Source organism: Actinia tenebrosa, unplaced genomic scaffold (genome assembly GCF_029948245.1).
Source record: "Actinia tenebrosa isolate PJP-AT-01 unplaced genomic scaffold, QUT_ActTen_1.0 PGA_scaffold2__45_contigs__length_23673736, whole genome shotgun sequence".
In the NCBI taxonomy this organism is placed as follows: domain Eukaryota; kingdom Metazoa; phylum Cnidaria; class Anthozoa; order Actiniaria; family Actiniidae; genus Actinia; species Actinia tenebrosa.
The window spans coordinates 15,254,916-15,277,556 of record NW_028292579.1 but is presented as its reverse complement, the minus strand read 5'-3'; the positions used below and the strand labels follow the sequence as shown (position 1 = coordinate 15,277,556).

Here is a 22,641-nt window from a genome sequence, read left to right as displayed (position 1 = left end):
TGCTCTATTCTTCTTGACAGGCCGTATATGTGATTTATGACCTAATATAACCTGTTTTGCCCAGGCGTAATGTGATTTATGCCTTACATTATACCCGTCTTTGCCCGGTCGTTTATGTGATTAATGCCTTACATATACCCGGTCTTTCCAGCCGATTAGTTTGATTAATGCCTACGATACCCTGTCGTTTGCCCAGGTCCGTAGATGTGATTAATGCCTTACTATTACCCCTGTCTTTTGCCCAGGCGGGTATATGTGATTAATGCCTTACATATACCCTGTATTTTCCAGGCCGTGTATGTGATTATGCTTCCATATACCATGCGATATGCCTCTGCCCGTATATTGTGATAATGCCCCTTAATGCCTCAGATGTACTCAGCGCGTCTAAGCCATATTTGCCCTCAGTTGAATTATGCTCATCATATTTGCTAAATTGTAGAACTATATTATCAGTCTTCAGCTATTGTCCACTTATGGCAGGCCAAAAAAAAAAATAGAAACGATATATGTCGTGACAACCACCTCATACTTTAAACATAGCTAACCTATACTAAGAAGCAGGAAAAAAGACATAAATCATACTGAAACATTTTTATTGTGAATTTCCTTTTCTTGACGACTGATTAACTATGAACAATTTGTTAACTACAACTAATTGAAAATGCTAGTTCTGTAAATTAATTACAGGTGTTTGTTTCATCTTGTGACAGAATTTGTGAAAGGAGATCATAATATATTTAGTTGTCAATCGATCTGTGGCTTATGTACGATTCTTTTTAGATATTCTGTAGTAGTACACTTCATTTATAACTGCAAAAACTTAATTAAGGACACCGAACGTGGTTGGGTTTCTACGAGTTTTATGAATTAAATCTTGTGTCACTGTTCCTCCGTTCCTTTGGCCTGATTTCTAGGGTTTTCCTTCTTCTTTCGATTATTTGAACATTATACTTGTTTACTTTAAGAAATCCAAAGGTCAATAGGCTTAAATAGCCGCTGCTATACCGTTTGACCTTTGGATTTCTTCAAGTAAACGAGTATAACGTTCAAGTAATCGAAAGAAGAACGAAAACCCTAGAAATCAGGCCAAAGGAACGGAGGAACAGTGACACAAGATTTAATTCATAAAAACTCGTAGAAACCCCAACCACGTTCGGTGTCCCAGTGCCCTTGATTTGATAAAAACCTTTAGGCTCTCAATGCCCATTCGGGACCTCCAGATGGCCTTGGGCGTCTTGACGGCTCCCCGATTTTCCGCTTCAAAAGCATGGTGAGACTGCGCTCTGACAGCCTCCTTTTTGCCTTTCGGTCCATGCTTTCCATGAACTGATTAGCTAGGGGGCTTCTCCATGGCAGAGGGTGTTTTATTAAAACTTTACTCTGCTTAGTAGGGCCCCCTTCGTTATTAGAGCCACTGTCCGCTGTATCGTCATCAGCCTGGTCATCCGCCTCTGACATCGACTCCTCTGATGACATATACTCCAGTTTCATAATTGCCTTGACTTTCTCTTTGTCCCCTGGTGATAGCGAGGTTGACAAGTCCGCTGCCTTGGATCTGGATTTTAGGAGCTAAAAGAAAAAGAAAAAAAACCACCGTCAGTCAAAGTTTCTTATTAAACAAAGTCATAATCGTTGCAAATTCAGTTTACTCACATTTTGTTTTCTTTGTGTTTTCCGCTGCATCTTTTGATGCCTTCCAAGGGCCCCTGAACGCTCTCTTTTGTTTCTCTTTCTTCTCGTCAGAAAGTGACTTTTAAGGGCAGCTGAAATTATATCAAGTACCCATATATTAAAACTTGAGACAAAATTTGTTAGAAATTTTGGCATTTGGCCGACAATTACTCCTTTAGCATCCATTTGTTTTTGCTTTGTTTTGTTTTGTTTCGTTTTTTTTTCTTTTTTTTTATTTCTTTTTTTTTTTTTTCCATGTTATTTTATTTCAAACTGCTTCCCCTCCCTTCGGCATTTGAATATTTCTAAAAGGATTTCGTTACCCCCTCCCCCCCCCCCCCCCCCGACCACCACCACCCTTTGTCCTCACCCCTCCCCCCCGGGTTAACTTTGATAGGTGCATAAGGCCTTTCGCACTTCGTAATATAAAATACATAAATACCTTCTAACTCGACGGCAGAGACATCCTTATGAACATTCAGAACTCTATCCCTTATTGCGTTATTAATATGTTCGTTGACGTCATCTCTGAAACTAATTAGGAAATGCCATATTTGAGTGGTAAGTGGAAACTTAATATGGAAAGAAACTATGGATGATTCAGACAAGATCATTTTTATTAAATTTTCATACTTACGCTTTAGTAAAATCCCATATAAGAGGGTTTTCTTCCCTGTCCCGTAATTTCTTTGCTACCAAGCGTACTTCAGACTGTAATAACATAATATAATTCATTAAAATCATAAGATGTACCTTAAGTTATTCTTAGACATAGTAATAATGTTTTCATTATTTGTATGGCTGTGATTGTATAATATTGGGGAAAAAATCGAAATCAAATCAATTCCTTTACAAAAAAGGAAATTATCATTATCATTCAGTGTCTTGTTATTGGAAATCAATAGTAAAGTTTGGTAGCATTAACCACTACCATGGCGGGTTTCCCGCCAATTTTAGCATTGCATAAATTATACCGCTGCATAATTATACCAACTACTCTTCGCGCCAAGAATTCCCAGTAAAATTATCAATAAAAATAGCTTGCTTTTTTAAATATTGCCACTTTACTTACTGCAACAGCCTTTGAGACAGTAATCTTGGTCTTGCTGTTGTCCTTGTTCTGCTGGCTTTCTTTTAAGGCGGCTAGTATTTGGCGGTTTTGTGCTTGCAGTTCTTTAAACTGTTTCACAATCGTTTCGAAATTTGAAGAAATTTCTTCTTTTTCGCTGTCGGGGTCAACGTTCTCATTCTCGCTTGTTGCTTGCAATAGGCGATTTCTGTGTTCTCTTAGCACATCCTCGTTACCACCAGGGACAGAGGGAATAAGTATGTTAAGCCTTTGAGAATTGGCGCCATTTTCATTATGTCTACTGGTACTGCTTGTACTGGTAGTTGCAGTAACAGAATGGATTGGCATTGGGCGTCCTGGTAAAGGTGTAGATGTTCTTCCCATTTTTTGATCGCGACGAATGAACGCAATTTATAAGCAAAGATATAGAATGTGCGGGAAACTAGATGACCGACAGAGTTTGTTACCTGTTTGTGACCAAAAGGCGAATGAACGAATAAGCACATCCACCGAACAAATCTACCCCCTATCTATCACGGCGTATCACGTGACTTGTGATGACATATACGTTCATATAATGAAGTCTAATAATAAAAAAAGGAATAACTGTCTTATAAAAATGCTGAAGTTGTATCCAGGATTCATGTTAAGTAATATATCTATTATCTTAAAGCTATTTGCTCCATTTTATAAAGTTATGAAATTTTTTCTAAAGCCTAGATTCACGAAATATCATTGCAATAAACTTGATTAGCTTCTAGCTCTAAAACCATCGTACCATTATCTGCCGCCAACAGTGACAGCTCTAAGGAAAAGGGCGCGGTAATAAAGATCCGGCGTGCTTTTGTCCAGTGGCATGTGGTTGATGGACGTGGAACTTTATTACGCTGGAATATGGCTGTTAGCCATTCAAAATGCTTGGATTTTGAGTAATTATCCCAATGATACACACCGTCTTTTTAATTATATAGTTCTGGAAAACAAAATGTCTTCTGCGATGTCAAAGCGTTATCATTGCTTTCATTGTAACGAAGATTTACATTACAGAGTATTTTGCCGTCACAAAGAAGAATTTTATGATCCTTTAACAAATCAATGGCAATTACAGCGGAATGACGACGAAGACTCAAATGATAGTATTTTCACTCACGAGATTGACGGCCAGAACGACACTTCTTCTAATGACTACAGCGAGATAAACGTTTTGGACCAAACTGATCAAGACTCCTCTGATGTGCCAAATACAAACCAACCATCAAGTGACGAATTCTTACCAGCTACTTCACAAAAAGGTATTGATGTTATACGTTTATTTGATGATTAGATTATATAATCTTTAAATGTTAAAGTCAAACTGCATAGATAAAAGACTGAATCTTTAACAAGCGGCTGATTTGCACATGATCTAGCTCCCCTATTGGATTTACTACCAAGCATTAGTGTTATTGAAGCGAGATTAAGTTAGAGGTACAAATGATTCTTTTCTATTTCTATCTTAGCCTCGTTTTCACCGTTACTTTTAAGAAGGGTGCATTATTAAGTAATCGGCTTATGGTTGCCATTAAAACCTCAGTGTTCATTCAGAAAGGTTCATTCAAAGAGTTTATAAAATCATAGCTAGAGATAACTCATTTAAAACGCCAAAAAGAATTTACTATGTTCAAATGGATATTGCTGTACATTTTTGTCTCCAAATCAATTCATGACTGTGGTCATCCTGAGATAGCATGGTATCCGGCAAAACATGTTTGTCAAGTTAGAGAAATACAATTATAAGTAATTTATTTAATATGTCTCTTGGGTTTTTTATTTTCGATTTATCATTTTTCTTTCACGAATTATAAATTGTTGTTTTGCTGACTTAGAAATTTATATTTTATTTTCAATGGAAATCATTTATTTTCAGAGCAAAATTTGGGTCAAAATTATACATTTAGGGACCGGTCATTATTTAAGTTGGAGGTAGGGGGGGGGGGGGGGGGGTGGAGGAGAAATTGTCAGTGACGCAAAAAAATTTCAAGGCCCCCCATTTGAAGGCATCCAAGTTTATCGAAAACCCCCCATGGATTGTAGTAAAAAATTTAAAAATTTTCCCTAAAAGTCATTTTTAAATTTCAAGACTTTCACTAGCAAAAATTTCAGGCCCCCCCCCCCCCAATTTTTTCTCCCCCCCCCCCCCCCCCAACTTAAATAATGACCGGTCCCTTAGCCCATGAGGTTTTTTTTACTGACATTTTTTTTTTCTAGTATTATAATGGTTTCAGACTTTATCTTATACTATGTTGCAGTTATACAATGCCGAATGAATAAAATACATCGTATTTGCTTATGTTTAAAGGAGACGGAATAAATAACTTTGAGGAAGAAGATCAAGTGTTTTGGGATGACAAGTTGGACAGTGAATCTGACCATGAAGAGATAAGAGGAAATGAAAGAAGGAGATTGGTTGAAACTTGGGATATTGATATCGAAGACGTAGAAAGAGATTTTGAACAATCTAGTGCAGAAATAAGCGTTGCCGTCGAAGCAAGTTCCCGAGTGACCCTTATTAACTGGATTGCCTTGTTTGTGTGCTTTTGGTCTGCATACTTTTCTGTACCAGACCGAGGCATTGATATTCTCCTCGCCTTTTTTAAAGCGATTTTTCAGGTTTTGTGTGAGCTTTCGCCAATCATTTTCCCAACCGCAGTATTGGTTTTCCCGAGCTCCTTCAAACTCTTGAAAAATTATCTTTCTTTTAAAGATAAGCATTCAAAGTATGTTGTTTGTCCGAAATGCGACACCCTATACCGTTTTCAAGACTGCATAACAACAAGATTCGGGCGTGTCATTGCTAAACCATGTTCTCACATTGCTTTTCCGAATCACCGTCAATTGTTTCGCCGCACACCTTGTGGAGCGGAATTGCTTAAGGAAATTCGTTTGAAAAATGGACAGACAAAATTGTACCCACATAAAGTTTATTGTTATAAAAGCATCAGAGACACTCTAACTCACTTTATTAAGCGACCAGACTTTGTACAAAAATGTGAGATTTGGAGAAATCGGGATGTACCGGACGATATTTTAGTTGATATTTACGATGGCCAAGTGTGGAAAGATTGGCAATATTTTAACGGCACTCCTTTCCTTGCCCAGCCTAATAATTATGCTTTTATGCTGAATGTTGACTGGTTTCAGCCTTTTAAGCACAGTGTCTATAGCGTTGGAGTCATATATATGGTCCTCCTAAATCTTCCGAGAAAAGAAAGGTACAAAGAGGAAAACGTAATAATAGTTGGGGTAATACCTGGTCCACACGAGCCCAAATTGAATATCAATACGTACTTACAACCACTTGTAGCCGAATTGAACTTATTGTGGCACGAAGGCATCCAAGTTCGGCCTCATGGGAGTAGAACAGCAAGATGTTTTCGAGCTGCCCTCCTTTGTATTGCTTGTGACATTCCTGCACTAAGAAAAGTTTGCGGTTTCTTAGGATGTACTGCTCACCGAGGGTGCTCAAAGTGCACAAGATTTTTTCCCGGAGATTTTAGTAGCATGGATTTTTCAGGTTTCGAAGATGACGATACACCAAGGACAAATGAAGAGCATCGAAGAGAGGCTCAGAAAATACTCAATGCAACAACCGCTGATGAACGAAACCAAATTGAAACTTCCACTGGAACAAGATATTCTGAACTCTTACAGTTGCCTTACTTCGATTGTACTCGTTACCATGTTGTTGATCCTATGCACAATTTGTTTTTAGGGACAGCAAAACATTTAATGAAAAATGTATGGCTAAATGCTGAAACGCCAATTATTTCTAAAGAAAATTTGAATAAAATCCAGGAAAAGGTAGATGACGTCAAAGCACCATCATTTATTGGGCGTCTCCCGAAAAAGATATCAACATCGTTTGGAGGATTTACTGCTGATCAGTGGAAAACATGGACTCTCTTGTATTCTGTATTCTGAATTTGGAATATCGTTCCAACAGATGATTTGGAGCTGTGGAGGTTATTCGTATTGTCCTGCTTTCACCTTTGCTCTCCACTTATTACAACTGAAGAGCTACAAGAAGGACATGATTACCTAGTGGAATTTTGTAAATCGTTTGAAAAAAGATATGGAAAGGAACGTGTTACGCCAAACATGCATCTACACCTGCACCTCAAACAATGTATTTTAGATTACGGGCCTGTATATTCATTTTGGCTTTTCAGCTTCGAACGTTTCAATGGGATTTTAGGAGCGTTTCGAACTAACAATAGATCTGTTGAAATACAAATCATGAGAAAATTTCTCCAAAAGCATGAACTAAGAGATATCCCTTTACCAGAGAGATTTCGAGAAACTTTCCAACCAGTATTTCAACTTCTTCAGGAGGCACAACAAGTAGGAACACTTGGCGAAAGCATCCCATCAATACCATCAACACTTAATCTTTCAGTTGGTCAAGTACTACGTTGCTTAGAGTGGAGCAATATGAATGCATACTCATGTTTTTCACCTCGATCCATTGATGTTCTTGATGATGACTATACAGAATATCTCTTTAAAGCTTATGAAACAATTTTACCTCAACACTCGGTCATTGAATGTGTTACCGATACGTTTGAGAGAATTAGTACCATTGGATATTCGGGGACAAAGCTAGGGTCCTCTGACTCTAGACTGGAACGTTCTTCCTTCATTCTTGCAAGTTGGTGTGGCCAATATAGTGGCAGTATTGAGACCGATTCATTTGACTTGCGCCCCGGTGTTGTCGATTTCTTTCTTAAACAAACCATTATAATTGATGGCAAGCAGGAATCATTGTGTATGGCAAAGGTTCGATGGTATCAGCGACATCCAGAAAGACACAGGATTGGCAGACCACATGAAATTTGGTGCAGAAACTTGTTTGAAATGGAAGGGCCCTCTACATTCATTCCCATACAAAGGATACACAGCCAGTTTGTTGCTGCTTACGATGTTATTGACAAAGAAAGAGTATTAATTGTTTGTCCTTTACAACGTAAATTGTACGGATGATGGAGATGACAGTAAAGTATCATCCAGGAAAAATATTCAAAGCTATCAAAAATAAACTGTTTGAACTGTGCATCAGTAACTAGATAGTCAAAATGAAAATTGAATGAATTCTTTGATGAGTTTAAAATTAGATGAATTAAAATAATTATGAATGAAATTGCATATATTGCCAATAAAAAAGATGAATTCATATGTTTAGACTAAACAAAATTGATGCTTCAAATAATATTACAGATGTTAGCGGTTTGAAATGCAGCTGAGGTTAATGGGTTAATGAGTTTTCTTATTGTCACTGGAAAAAACGCATGTACGACTTACGCATATTAAAAATACATCGTCCGCGTTTTTTCCTGTGTGTATCAACGCATATAACCTCACTTTCATGACATCAAAGCAAAACAATGATTGAATTAATGTGGTCGCAACATTGATGTCATGCGTTAGGAGAAAAAATTGACACATATGACTGAGATGGACCTGCATGCACTCCCCCCTCGTAAGTCGTAAAAACAAGCCAACATCCATCATAATTCAGTTGAAAAATTATTGAGTTGTTTTGAAAAGTTTTGATTGCAATAAATTGAAACGGAAACCTCACATCGGATATACTCAGTTTGGGGTATTGTATTTGCTCCCCAGGTAAATATGGGGCAAAGCCTAGTGCAAAGTTGATTTCATATGTGCCCTTCATTTGACAATAGGGCAAATATAGGGCAAAAACGGTTATCATATATCCCCACTGGGTAAATGCGTCTAAACTAAGGGCAAATATATAACATATTTACCCATGTGTTCAGATGTGTGGCAAAGCAATGGCAAATTTATTAGAAATTTACCCCGACCTTTGCCTGCATAGGCAAATGTATGGGCAAATATAGAGCACCATATTTGCCCAACATTTGCCAAGCGGACATATGATGACCAAATCCATTATTTCGTCGAGTGTTCGAAAGCGCTGTTATCGAGAATGAGATCTCTAAGTCAGTTCAAAGGTATCAACTTGCGGTGCAGCAATCCAAAGTGCGGCTAGATTATGCCTTGAGTCCTGGTTGTTGGTTAATGCCAAGTAATTTGGTTATCAACGCCAATTCCGTCGTGGGTTATAACAACAAGCTGCAGCGAGCTACTAAGGATATGAAGTTTGGGGTGAATGACGTGAACTCTGATACTACCAAGGGCATTCCTCACTTCGTAGAGGAGCCAAAAAAGTCACACGAAACGAAGCTACCCGTAGTTAAGAAACCATCAAAGAAGGCCCATGTTATGCCACCTGAGGAATATGACCATAACTTACTAAAAGCCGGCCTAGCCACCGCAAGCATTGGTCTGAGCTATTATATATGGCGATAAACGACCCCTACGTAGCTGGAGTAGATTGTGTCTATACGACTTACACAGGCGAGAAAAAATACGACCGGACATCTTGGGTGGACGTCACCGGGATGTCCGTGGATTTGAACTACTCGGGAAAGAAGCTAATCTTATGCAGCATTTGCATTGGTACGAGCAGCCATGCCAACGTCGGCTTTAGGTTCCTGGATGACAACGGCATACTGCAGCCTATGCGCGCAAAGACAAACAACAGGGAGCCTACGCATTTTTCAGTAGAGCCGAACCCCGGCAGCGCTGAAAACATCTCGGTTTGGACTTTTCACATGGTCGCCGATTGCCACGGGAAGGTAAAGCTGCAAATACGCGTAGACGATACGGGAAAGGTTACGGTAAATAGCATAGAAAATCAAAGGGATACTATCTATAACCACGCAACCATCAGCACTCTTACGGTGCTTAGTCTCTAGAAGTAAACTATGTTTGCTGAAATATATGAATCCGCACACAAAAGAGGACTGGTTTCTACATTTTTTGGAGGAGAAGGACTACTTAGAACAGTATTGGCTTGACACCGGGCTGTGGGTAAAGGTTAGGGGCCTGGGATTGGTCATGTGTACCATTAGCATTTCGACGGGGTATTCGTGTAATGTCGGGTTTAGGATCGTCGATGAGAATGACCATCCATTACTACTCTATAGAAAAAAAGATAACAATAGGAACCCAGTTCATTTCTCGTCTGAGCCCCCACCGTTAAGCACAGAAGACTTAACGCCGGTAACGTTTCACATGATAGCCAATTGCCAATATGCGAAGTTACAAGTTCTCCCCAACGACGTTGCCTACCTTCGGATAAATGCCGCCCCGTCAAAAGATTCCCCGACTGATGCCACTTGGAATCATAAGCCCATTAGCACCATGAGTGTGCTGCTGCTAGTTCCGCATTATCAAGGCGGCGCGAATACTATCTTTACTTATTCCAAGTCGAGGATGCCCAGGAGGCTTGACAACGATAAGCCACCAGTAATACACAAGGATAAGATCAACCCCTCATCTTCTTCAGGAGTACCACTCCAATAGCGACAACCAAGATCCAAATGTTATTTCCCACGAACTTCAACAGTTCGCCGCCGGCCCTAAGTGCCAGGCCAAGAACACTACCAAGCAGCCCAGGTAAGCCGGCTGCCATCTTTTTTCCCAAGTCCGTCAAACCATTGCCTAATTTCGTTACGCCTGCGCCCGTAGCCTTAAGCGCGGACAAGATTACCCCTACTACCGCTTGAAATAGCAACCGCAAATGCCAGTGGAACGCCATACTTCACCAGAGCTCTTTTTACCTTTTCCTTGGTGGTAAGTCCCCGTTCCCGCTCTGCGGTGGTAAGTTCCGTCTTTGCCTCTTCGAGTTTTTCCAGGGTGGTCTCCAATTCCCTTTCTGCAGCTGCCCGCTCTTCTTCGGGGCGTGTTTGGTCGGCTATTATTTCCCGCTGCACGTTGGCGTGATGTTCTAAGTCTTCGACGGCACCACTTAATTGCCGAATTTGCTCGTCTTTGAGGGCAATTTGATTTCGCAGTTGTATGCCTTCCTGTTCGGCTTCCGCAAAGGCATTGGCGGAATATGCAAGTCTTTCATCCAACCTCGTTACGAGTTCCACAGCATCCTTAAAGGACTGAATTGTTTCAGCCTGTTTTGCTTTGACGTCGTTAAGCTCTTTTTTGACTGCCTCGTATTTTTCATTTATTGCGTCCTTTTCCTTTTTCGCAGTTTGTAGTTCCTCGGTTAGTTCTTGCATTTCTCCCCCGCGGTCGTACGTCATGTCTTTGATTTTATCCATAAGCCTTTCTATTTCCGCGTCTTTTTCCCTTTTGATGGAGGTTATGGCCGCAAGCTTTTCCTTTTCCAGGTTCTCGATTTCCTCGTTCTGCCTTTCTATTAACTCAGATAGGTCTTCGACTTCTTTCTTTGCCTCGCGAAGATCTACAACTTTTTGGTCTTCTGTTTTTCCACCTACTTCAGGTGGCAGTTGCGCAAAGGCGGCGTACAACCTTTGTTTACCGATGTTTATGCGCTCCTCGGACATTTGCTCCTGTATTGCTAAATTAGGTTTCCCAATAGCCTGCCTTAATGTCTTAGGAATCTTTGGGTCGGCAAAGAACCTTCCTTTTTCATCTTTTATTACGTAGACTTTAGAGCCGCTTCTTGGAAGTCTGCCCAGAATTATTTCTTTGCCCCATTCATTGTCTTCATCGAATAACATTATTGCTTTCTTAGGATCCCAATCGGGTAATAGTTCCACCAGCCTATCAAAGTCATCCGGCTGTTCTTTTTCCATGGATTCATCCATCTGTTCCTGGATTTTGCTAAGCCATTGAGCGCTGGGAGGTTCAGGAACTAAACCTTCCATTTGTAGATATTCCGGAATGGGTTTGTATGGATTCTTAGACCTATATTTGTCTCTTAAGGAATGCATAGCATCGCGGAATCTGCTGCCATACTTGTTAAGTAACTTACTAAAGAGACCTTGTTTGTCTACGTTGTCATCAGGAAGTAAAGACTCGTATCAAGTGATCAAGACATAGCACAACACATGAATGAATACTTTTCATCTGTATTTACACGAGAACAATGCATCCTTCCAGAATTTGGCTTTGTTGTTACTGAAAAGTTACGCAACGTTCAATGTTCAGCTAATGAAGTGGAAAGTTATCTAAAAGAATTGAACATTCACAAGTCCCCTGGGCCCGATCAAGTACTACCGCGTATCTTGAAAGAATGTGCAAAGGAATTATCCACATCACTGTGCAAGATGTTTAACAAGTCGTTTTATTCTGGTACACTTCCATCGGACTGGAAAATTGCAAATATAACTCCAATCCACAAAAAAGGTCCAAAACACAACAAGGAAAATTACCGTCAAATCTCGTTGACATCTATCATTTGTAAAGTGGCAGAGAAAATAGTACGATCAAGAGTCATAGCCTTCTGGACAGAACATCAACTATTAAACCAAAATCAATTTGGATACTTAAAAGGCAGATCAACGGTAGCCCAACTTCTAAGTAGCTATAATGACTGGTGTTTATCAAGAAATACCTCAAAAGTGACAGATGTTATCTTTTTAGACCTGTTAAAGGCGTTTGACAGCGTTCCACATGAACGCCTACTCTTCGAGCTTAACAGGTATGGCATTGACGATCAATTACTATTGTGGTTCAGGAATTTTCTAACTAATAGAAAACAAAGAGTGCAAATACGTGGATCCTTTTCTGATTGGTCTCCAGTAACATCGGGTGTCCCGCAAGGTTCAATTCTGGGGCCGATCTTGTTTCTGTTATATGTAAATGACATTCCAAATGTAGCCACATCGAGCATCAAATTGTTTGCTGATGATACTAAGATCTATAGACGACTAACCGACGTTGGGGATGTAACAGCTCTACAGTCGGACCTTGCTTCTTTAGAAGACTGGGCGGCGGATTGGCAAGTCAAGTTTAACCCTAAAAAGTGTGAAGCCATGAGGATAACTCATAAGGGTGATAAGAATAAAACACAATATCACATATCCGACACAGCATTAAAGAACGTACATGACTACAAAGACCTTGGAGTTACAATGTCGAGCGATCTAAGTTGGTCCAAACATGTAGAAGCAATTGTACATAAAGCAAATAAAGTCCTTGGTTTAGTTAAACGTACCACGGGTAGTAGAAATAAGGAAATCTTTTCCATACTCTATAAATCACTGGTCCGTCCCATTCTGGAATATGCATGTCCAGTTTGGGCACCACACCTAGTAAAGGATATCCATGCAATTGAATCTATACAACGAAGAGCGTCACGCATCGCACTAGGTCAAAAACGACAAGAGATGGCATATGAAGACAGATGTAAGATACTCAAATGGAACTCTTTGCAACTTAGAAGGGAATTCCTCTCTCTAGTTGAGTGCCATAAGATTGTACACAAGATGAACGGTCTAGATTTCAGTGACTATTTTGAACTTTGTAAAAGTACGAAAACGAGAGCTAATCACCAATTTAAAATACAGACCAAATCTGCTAGAATAAATTGTTACAAATATTCTTTTTTTGTGCGAATAATCAAATCTTGGAATGATCTTCCTAATAACGTAGTAAATCATACAGATGAACCCAACGTAAATAAATTTAAAACAAGACTTAAGAAACACATGAACATTTTTTGAAGTTAGTATTGTACATATATATATATATATATATAATTAGTTCTTAAAATTATTTATTTATTTTTAAATTAGGGGACTTATATAGGGCTAACCTCAATGTCTTCCTTTTCAAAATATGTAATCTACATTTTGAATAAAGTATTATTATTATTATTATTATTATTATTATTATTATTATTCTTCGTCGTTAATGTCGATTTGACCTTCTTCGGTGGTGGGGTCAAAATCCGTTCCTTCTACTTCCATTATATATGATAAGCTCAAAGTTAAACCCCAACGTATTACCTAAGCAGGTTGGCGGACTAAAGGCAGAACGAACCTTTCACCGGGTCACCTTTACCCCCAGCAGCGCAAAGCCAAGAGAAACCTTGTATGTAGGCGTACCCCGTTTAACGGATAACCTAGTATTGGTTCCTGGTACCTTGGCTTTAAGGTTTGACCTAGCAATACAACCAGGTACGAAAATAGAAACTTACGTCGTTAATAATGCAGGCCGCAACTTAGTCTCTAAGATGAGGATCAAGTTTGCTGGGGAATCCCTTTTGGACTTAAATAGGTACGACTTATACACCGCCTATAAGGACCTATGGTTAACGGCCTTTGACCGCGCACAAAGAATAGAGCAGGGAATTGGCAGCGTTATCTTACGTAAGGTTCGCAGCGATACTAAGACACAACCTACGGATTCTGGTGACGCAACGGCAGTAGCAGACGCGACGAGGGTGAAGGCCGCCTATGGCATTAAGTATGTTATCCCGCTGGACTTCGAGGTGATTACAAACCATGGCGCGTATTATCCCAGACAGCTATCCGAGTTACAGTTTGAAGTAACCCTAGCGGATACCACAAACATCTTGCAGATGGACGCATCTGAAACAGCACTTACCGGAAGTATTCACCCCTATTCCGTTACCAACTTAGAACTGCAGTATGAGACCGTGTACAGCGAAGAGCTGGCCCGTAGCGCTGGCATGGAATACAGCTCCGGCAAGGCATTCCTTTACGACCACGTAGTGATGTACAAGACGTTCAGCTTCCTGGATAAGACGGACGAGGTTATCAACCAAAGCATTAACCTCCCCCGAAGAAGTCTCACGGGGTTGATGCTGGTGTTTGCCAAGCCCTATGAGGCCGGCAAGCGCGACTCCGAGGCGTTCTTTAACCCCAACATTACCAACGTAGGGATAAATGTCAACGGCGTTCCAAACAAGGTTTACTCCCAGGGAATAAAGCCCGCAGACATTTACAGGGAGGCAATGCGTAAGTTTGGCGACCAAATTAGCCCTGAGGAATTCTTTAATGATAAGTATGCGCTGTGGATTGACATGCGCACGACGAACGATGAAGACCTACATGGTCAGGGTCTGCGGTTGGTAAACACCCAGGACGGCATCATCTTGGAGATCAAGCGCACAAAGAATGCCTCCGCGGGCGACGGCGATAAGATAAACTGCTACATCTTTGTCGTGTCTGACGCGCAACTGAGCATAGAAATGAACCAACTTAAAAGCGTTGCATATTAAAATATCTTTCTAATATACCATGTTGCGGGTATTCGAACAAGGCAACAACGAACTGCAATGCATCGTGCAAGGCGATAAACCGTACTTTAAAGCGAAGTCCGTGGCTTTATCATTAGAGTATGCAAACTCCAGAAAGGCAGTATCAGATCACGTATCAGAGGAAAACAAGGTAACTCTGGGGTCTATAAGGGGCGTAACTCAGAATGACACCCTTAACGCACAGCCACACTCCGTGTACTTAACGGAAGAGGGCCTCTATGAATTGGTATTCGGGTCTGAAAAGCCTATAGCTAAGAAGTTTCGTAAGTGGGTGCTTGGTGACGTGCTGCCAACATTACGTAAAACGGGTAAGTATGAGATCGAAAGGCGGTTTAACTGCCCGAATAAGTTGGTCTTCAAGATCGAAAACGAATTCGACCTGCATAAAAAGGTGGTGGACTACGTCCGCAGGTTTTACCCTCAAATGCTCGTAACGCCCGGCCTAGGCGAACTGCAGGATTCGGACGGCAAGCGCATAAAGTGCTGGCAGAAGGGCTACCAGCGCGGTCAGCCTGATCTGCTCATCCTTAATGCGCATGTGCGGTACCGTGGTTTCTGCATCGAGCTGAAGACTCCGAAAGGTAAAGGGGTATTGTCTGAGGATCAGCGCCGCCTCTTAGACGGCTACGAGGAAAATGGATTTAAGGTGCTCATTAGCAACGACTACGACAGCATCTGCAGAGCCATCACGGAGTATGCGCGTGAAATTCGTCTACCTTGTAGGTGGTGCTGCAAGCGCTTTAGGAACGCAGACACTTTAAAAACGCACTTAAAGATATTTCATAGAATATATGGCGTTTGAGGCTGTGAGGCAGATACACTGGCGAGACTTAAAGGAGGGCGCAACGTACGAAATAAAAAATTACGTAGCCTTTGAAGACAGGCTACGGTTGTTATTGGCGCATGAGGGTGTCACGTACAGCCTGTGGGCGCCAGATCGCGTTCGTTACGTCATCGAAGGACAGGAGTTTACGCATCTGAGGTCGTATGGTAAGAAGGATGGCCGCTGGGCCTTTGACGTCGCAAAGTGCATCCTTCCTTCGGTCCTATGCGGGTAAGTGCGTTTAAGTGGGGTTCGTCGACAATGAGGGTCGGCGACTTTTTTTTAACGCAGTCAGCAGGGAGTTCACACGTAATGCAGTCCATGTATACTTAAAGTTGGAACCACGCCTAGAATGTTAAATTGTTAAGGAAGGTCGGAAACCCTCCTAGAAACCGCCTCAGAATGTTAAGATGTGGTTAAATTATTGTTAAGGACCCCATCAAACTCTCCCAAAAGATGCCTCAGAATGTTAAGATATGGTTAAATTATTGTTAAGGAAGGTCGGAAACTCCTCCAAAAGATGCCTCAAAATGTTAAATGGAGGTTAAAACATTGTTAAGTATACATGGACTGCTTGAAATGTAAGAAGGTAAGACTGCAATACCATGTTTGGCATGGAGTTTGCACAAAGAAGCCGATCAGCAAGGCCTGCAATGACTGTTTTGACTACATAGTGCTGCTTTGCCCCACCTACGTGAATAACCGCACCTGGACGGGCGTGGGCGCGAAAGATGACGACTTCTTTGTAGATATTTTGGACCCCAATGAGTTATCCAGCCACCTTAAGTTCTGGCACAAACAATTCCCTAAGGATACTCAGACACTCCTCATACTGGATGACATTGCCTGCGGGGACGACGTAAAGAGACGCACTTCCGAGCTCGTTAAACTCGTCTTTAGCGGCAGACATGACAATATCAGCGTTTGGTTGCTCTCGCAGCAGCTTACCAGCGTCTCTAAGCCTTTTAGGGAAAACATAGGATCTCTCGTAGTATTTTATACTCCGAGCAAGTCTGACCTGGAAACCATCTTAAGCGACTACGGCGGGGAGATATCCAAGGAACAGCTGCATGAATACATGCGGCATCTAAAGACGCACCAACATTCCAAGATGATCTTCTCTTTGAGGTTTCCTATTCCATAAAGATCTCCGATCTTTAACTCCTAATGTATATGGAGATTGAGCAGTTGATAGATGAAGTCCCCACACAGCTAAGTGAACAACTTAACATCCTTGTGTCTTCTGGGAAGTGCAAAGAAATGATAGGCAAGGAACTTACCCATGAGCAAGTTAATAAGCTGTCGGAAGAGGAAGTCAAGAAGTTTCATAAGAGGTACGAGGCTGCCCTTGCAAGTAAGACCACGGACGCCGTCGCAGACTCCGCTATTAAGCTGGCAACTAAATTACTTGGACTTGCACTGCCCATAGACGACGTGGAGCAACTGCGGAAGGACATAAGCGAGGACTATTTCATCGCTCAAGAACTTAAGATAACCTGCGGTTGGTTGTCTTTGAAGTGCGGTAAGTTAATGGCAGTCGGCTCTGCGGCTTTGCACGTAGCTCAGCACTATGACTTGAAGGAACTTACGACGTCTTGGAAGGACTTTAAGAAGGAAAGGGACGTTGAAAAGGTCTTCCAGGCGGCACTTGCCGAGGTCGACAAAGAACCTAGTCAAGTACCTAGTTAAGTCATCCGCGGGAGTTACTCAGGTCGCCTCAAGTACTTAGTTAAGTCATTCCCAAGTACTTACCCAGGTCATCTTAAGTTACTTGGTCAAGTCCTTCAAGTCCTTAGTATAAATGAGTGAATCAGAGTCGAAGGTAGAGCAACCTCGGGAGGAGCAGCAAATCACCAAGGCTAAATCTCCAGGCAGAGTCGCTGCCGGAAAGAAGCTCGCAGAGATGAACAGGAAGAACAAAGCCAAAAAAGAAGAAAAAGAGGAAAAAGAAGAGGAATCCTTTATCAATCCTGGGTACGTCATAGGCGCGTTGGGAGTTGCTATAGCAGCAGGCAGCCTCTACTTACAATGGCGGGCTACGAAGCCAAAAGTAGAACCCGTGCATGTGACGCAGGAGCCTAGAAGCAAAATACCCGTAATGGAGTAATAACCTTCTCGCTCTGTAATATAATGTCAACCGCGTTATTGAAAACTGTTGAAGAAGCAGCTATTATTACTTCCATTGTTGCGGGTATTGGTTGGGTAGGTAAGAAAGTGCTCAAAGAAGACTTTACTGAAGACCCAAGCAAGAGCTTCGCTAACTTTGCCAAGATGACCGCTGCCGTTGGCGGGGCTATCATAGTAAAGGATTACCTACGGAAGGAAAAGTACATTCCTAATGTATAGATGGCTGCGATAGGAGGTGCATTAATTGCTGCTTTAGCATTCACCGGCGCCAGTTACGCAGGTAAGTACATAGAAAAAGCGGTAACTGGCGGAAGTAGTCTCGAAGCCGAAAGGAAGAGACACGACTTAGCGCTGGAAAAGTATCAAAGGGACGTGGGGGCTTGGAATGAAAAAAGACAAGCTTACAGGGATTGGTTGGACAAGAACTACCAAGACAAAATGCAGGCGGATAAGAACTTCGAAAACACAGACTACGCCTTTAAACTCTATGCGCAGGCGCACCCAGCGGCATCGACGGGGTTAAAAAGGCCTCAGTTTAAGAATTACTACCAGCCTTCTAAGAAACAAAAAGACAATGAGCTGGTATTTGTAGGAGTTGCAGGACTGGCAGGAGGCGTAGCTTTGGCGTATTTAGTCTAATTCAGCAAGCGTAGCTTGCTTCTAGAAGGAAACTGTGTTTCCTGAAATATATGATCGTCTTTTTGGAAAGCGACAAGAATGACTTTACCACTTACTTGAATCCTCCCATCAAAGCCCATAAGGTTAGGCTCATAAGTTGCTCTTTGTACAATTCTTGGTATAATTTAGTCAATGCCTTGGTCACCGTACTTAAGGCGCCCGGCAAATATCAAGGTGAAATGCTACCCGATGGACATTACACGCCAATCACCCTTGCTAAGGAGCTCGCCAAGCGCGGTTATACTCTCACCACGGGATTACCACACGAAATGACCCTCAAACATAATATGCCAAACTATTCAGTAACTTTTGGAAAGTTTGACCCATTGGGATCTTTATTATGTGCCTCGGGCAAGTCAATTACCGACACAGCCATACCTGTAAAATGGAAAGTTGCATCCTCTTACGAAGTCTATTGCGACTTGGTTCATAGTTACAGCAATGGAAAAAAGTCTTCTCTTATGTCCAAGTTTCTGCCTAAAGGTAGCCCATTTGACCTGGTAGAATACACTCCCATTTCTTTGAGCTATGACTTGTCTCATTTAGTAGAAAGCATAAACATCACCATTAAAGTGGACGGAGAGACGGTGGATTTCAACGGACGCAAGATCAATCTTGTTTTGGAATTCATATAATGGGTCGAACTGAGGACAAGCTCAAAAGGATTTACTATGGGCCCGAAGGCTATTGGAAAGGAGCGTCAGCTATTAGAGAGCTTACGAATCAACGACCGTTTGCACGACGACGACGCCGTTTATGAGAACACCGTTACTACGCATGCGCAGCAGGAAGTGACGTCATGTGGACCGTCGTCTTCAGACCGACGACGACCTCTAAAGCAGTAATTTGACGTCGTCCTACACCTCAAGGTATGTGATGTATTTTACTTATATATTTTCGAGTCTTTTTAATCAAAAATCTTTGAAAACCATGTAGCATTTGTAAAATTTCGCTTTTTATTCCTTTTATAGTCTAATGTGAAGGTTTTCATATTTCTTTGCCTAGTTTTACAAGCCAGAAGATTATCCAGTCATCATGGCAGCCAACAACACAAAGTAGGTTTGGTTTTATCGAGATAAATTTGAGATAATTACGATAACAGTCATTGATTAGACTGAAAAGAAGAACTTTTGAATATATAATAACAATAATCTCTAATCAATAATTAATAAATTTTAAATATTTATACATTTTTTCAAGATTGTAAAAAACGAATAGAATTTGTCCATTATATAAGAATATATATTGAATATATAAGAGTGAATATCTCATTCAACTTTTTTAAATTGGCTTATAAATGCCGGGCTAGAATGCAGCAATCAGTTTTTTTAGTTTTCGCCTTTGAATTGAAATACGTTTTATCTTACATTGCATTTACATTGCTTCTTCTTTATATTCCTTAATAAATGTTATTGGTGCTTCAGGTAATGAGATAAGTAACTTCTTTTACTGAAATACAGCTGGCCCTACTTATTAAAAGTTGAACTTTTCAATGAATGTACAGTCAGTTTGAAAAATAATTTGTTATTTATATTTAAGCTTACAAGTTTAAGCTTATGAGCAATACAACCCCGTTCACATCAAAACGGTGTTTAGTTAAACTGTGTTTTATTAAAAGATTGAGAAGCTAGTATAACGGCCTGCAATAAAATCAAACGATCTAAAATATGCTCAGAGCAAGATGTCGGATAGTTTACATGCATTAAGCTTATTTCACCAAAAAGGTTGTTCAGTGTTTGTAGATATTTCTAAAAACCTGATTAGCTAAACCACTTTAAGACATGTGCCTTGTTTGGTGTAAGCCGGTGTAAAAATATTTTTATCATTGAGATAAATAGAAATAATTAGTCAAAGGGAAAACATAACAACAACATAACACACACAGACACACAAAAAATAACAAACAAACAAATCTTCCTCCAAAAACAAAAAACAAATCAAACAAAGACTAAAGAAAATTGTGCACTGAAACTTTTCTGTTGATTCCATTATAATTTGTAATACTTTTTTTTTTGAATAGGATTTCACAAATGAAATGGTCAAGTGATCACGATGTTTTTCTAGGAAGAGAGATGATGCTTTTTGAGTTGTGGAAGTTCAAAGCAGGGAGCCGGGAACGAGGAAACTGTCTAGACAGAATCGCAGAGAGTCTAAACAGTCGCCAAGAGAAACCTACATTTACTGTTTCTCAGAAGGCCATTCGGGACAGGATGAAAATTATGGAAAGGGCATTTAAGAAGAAAGAAAGGACCGAAAAAAGCGCATCTGGGATTTCTCCAGAAAAAACCGAGCTGGATGAAATTATGGAAAACTACATTCAGTTAAGAGACGAGCAGGAGGAGTTGGCCGAGAAATCATCAGAGGAAGATAAAAAGAAGATGGAGAAAAATAAGGAGTTGGCAGAGGAAATGAGAAACAAGGCAATGGAACGCCTCTCGCAACAAAAGAAAGATGGCAGTGACACACCAAAAAAGAGAAGGAAACAAAATGATGCCATGGAATATCTAAAAGAATCCACTGAGAAAGAATTCGAGTTAAGAAAGGCAGAGTTGGAAATAAAGAAGCAGCAGGAAGAAAGAGCGAAAGTTGAACAACAAAGAATGTTTGAGCAACAGCAGGAAATGGTAAGGCAGGTCCAAGATCAAATGAAAACCCAGCAACAACAGTTTCAAATGTTCATGCAAATGTTCATGAATCAGCAAAATACCCAAGCTCAGGTATTTCATGAGCTGTTGAAAAAAGACAAGTAAAGTATACATGCCTTTTCATTGATGATTCAGTTACGATTTGTTCGATTTCGATTTTTTTAATTTACAATCAAGTAATTGAATTGCATTTTTGAATGAAATGGAACATCTTAATTGTCAATTGGTAAAAAATTAATTTTGACAAAATTATTTGCCTTAAATTGATTGACTTAAAATGACATTTGTTTTTATAATAAGTTATTACTGATTATAGCCACATTTTATATTCAGCTGGAAATTTTGTTTGCCAGATATCAATAAAAACCATAGACTACTGGTCTTCACTGTTCTTATTCACTTGGCTATCAAGGGTAAAACATTACTTAATCAATTAGATGAAATAATCATGTAGGGCAGGCGGATCGATACCAAAGTACTGTGAAGTAATAGATCCATACAAAATTGAGCGTGCATTTTGCATTAGGGTACATCCTATGTACATCTTGCCAACTGCGCTTAGACCTATTTTAAGGTTGTTCTTAAAATCCAAAAATTTAAAGTAGCTTATTATGTCCCCAAAAATCCATTCTACTGAGACTCTAGCAGAGCTCATAGATTTGTTGTAATCTCGTTGATTTTGTGTAAGTACTGCACCTCTATAAGGAGTTTGTAGCTGTGGTCGTAAAGGATAAGCAAGGTCTCCATATATGCACATCGTTGAGCCAGTAATTGGGTTATAAGAGAATCTTTGGAGATCTTGCAGTAAACCAGAAGAGGCTAGCATACCACTATCGTGACGTTTGCCTTCTACTGGACCAAAAAGGTTGCCGACTAATCCATTCGGTAGAGCAACAGATTGAAATTTGATTGAATGCACACGTTTGTGTCCATTGTATATAATTTGCTGGTTCCTACCAGGACGACACACTGGACGAACCGTTCCATCTACAAACCCCCAACAGTTGTCCAAAGCTGCACCTGACTGATGAACTGCATCAGCATACAAAACAATATTTGCCGGGGAGAGAAGAGTATGATTGTACCTTGTAAGTAGATGATGCCAGCGGTTATAGATCCAGTCAATCATGTGATTATAAATGATACAAAGTTCAGGAACTGGTCTAGCAAAGTGAGGAACCAAATCTCCATATCGGCAAGGGTAAGCAAAACGTTTCAGATAAATACATAGAGCAGGAATTGATCCAACTACCAAGCCATTGTATGTTACAATTTCATCTGGTAATTGGAGCTCCTCAGCAAGTTTATAGATGTCTTGCCTGAAGAATCGAAATTGGGCCTTGCATTCATCATCTGTTAACAAGTCTAGCTCAAAACGGTCATAGTTCCAATAGGGAAAATCTGGGTTTTTTGAAGTATAGGCATCGTAAAGTAAAACAAACTCTCTGTTCTTAATAAATCCTTTTCGGTAAGCATGTAAAATACAAAGTCTCGTCTCTCTGAAGTTCGGCAT

At 40.5% G+C, this 22,641-nt stretch overlaps 5 protein-coding genes and 1 pseudogene across 5 annotated transcripts in view; 4 read left to right on the top strand and 2 right to left on the bottom strand.

Moving 5' to 3' along the window:
- LOC148909382 (uncharacterized) overlaps positions 1–351 on the top strand; it is a 5,239-nt gene extending 4,888 nt beyond the window's left edge. The window contains exon 3 of the mRNA XM_089034113.1: positions 292–351. Coding sequence (XP_088890239.1) covers positions 292–351 — 60 coding nt within the window. The remainder of the gene's footprint in view (positions 1–291) is intronic.
- A 799-nt stretch (positions 352–1,150) lies between these two features.
- On the bottom strand, positions 1,151–3,510 carry LOC148909381 (uncharacterized). Its single transcript, XM_089034668.1, has 5 exons — positions 2,747–3,510; positions 2,312–2,385; positions 2,117–2,208; positions 1,657–1,766; positions 1,151–1,572 (listed from the first exon to the last, which is right to left on the bottom strand). Exons 1-5 carry the CDS (start codon positions 3,125–3,127, stop codon positions 1,192–1,194), a joined length of 1,038 nt encoding a protein of 345 aa, XP_088890794.1. The 5' UTR covers positions 3,128–3,510; the 3' UTR covers positions 1,151–1,191.
- On the top strand, positions 3,476–9,220 carry LOC148909380 (uncharacterized). Its single transcript, XM_089034112.1, has 3 exons — positions 3,476–4,035; positions 5,082–5,833; positions 9,161–9,220. Exons 1-3 carry the CDS (start codon positions 3,600–3,602, stop codon positions 9,218–9,220), a joined length of 1,248 nt encoding a protein of 415 aa, XP_088890238.1. The 5' UTR covers positions 3,476–3,599.
- A 3,245-nt stretch (positions 9,221–12,465) lies between these two features.
- LOC148909379 (uncharacterized) lies at positions 12,466–13,301 on the top strand. Its single transcript, XM_089034669.1, has one exon. The coding sequence runs from the start codon at positions 12,604–12,606 to the stop codon at positions 13,291–13,293; it is 690 nt and encodes a 229-aa protein (XP_088890795.1). The 5' UTR covers positions 12,466–12,603; the 3' UTR covers positions 13,294–13,301.
- A 7,212-nt stretch (positions 13,302–20,513) lies between these two features.
- Positions 20,514–21,111, top strand: LOC148909378 (uncharacterized; annotated as a pseudogene).
- Positions 21,112–21,473: 362 nt separating this feature from the next.
- Positions 21,474–22,641, bottom strand: LOC148909377 (uncharacterized). Its single transcript, XM_089034667.1, has one exon. The coding sequence runs from the start codon at positions 22,639–22,641 to the stop codon at positions 21,562–21,564; it is 1,080 nt and encodes a 359-aa protein (XP_088890793.1). The 3' UTR covers positions 21,474–21,561.

Coding starts and splice junctions, on each gene's coding strand:
- LOC148909377 (XM_089034667.1), bottom strand. CDS start 22,641: ATGCCGAACTTCAGAGAGACGAGACTTTGTATTTTACATGCTTACCGA.
- LOC148909380 (XM_089034112.1), top strand. CDS start 3,600: ATGTGGTTGATGGACGTGGAACTTTATTACGCTGGAATATGGCTGTTA. Junction 4,036..5,081: donor ACCAGCTACTTCACAAAAAG/GTATTGATGTTA, acceptor TTATGTTTAAAG/GAGACGGAATAAATAACTTT. Junction 5,834..9,160: donor TTGATATTTACGATGGCCAA/GTGTGGAAAGAT, acceptor CGACTTACACAG/GCGAGAAAAAATACGACCGG.
- LOC148909381 (XM_089034668.1), bottom strand. CDS start 3,127: ATGGGAAGAACATCTACACCTTTACCAGGACGCCCAATGCCAATCCAT. Junction 2,209..2,311: donor ATATGGGATTTTACTAAAGC/GTAAGTATGAAA, acceptor TTTCCTAATTAG/TTTCAGAGATGACGTCAACG. Junction 1,573..1,656: donor AAACACAAAGAAAACAAAAT/GTGAGTAAACTG, acceptor TTTTTCTTTTAG/CTCCTAAAATCCAGATCCAA.
- LOC148909379 (XM_089034669.1), top strand. CDS start 12,604: ATGAGGATAACTCATAAGGGTGATAAGAATAAAACACAATATCACATA.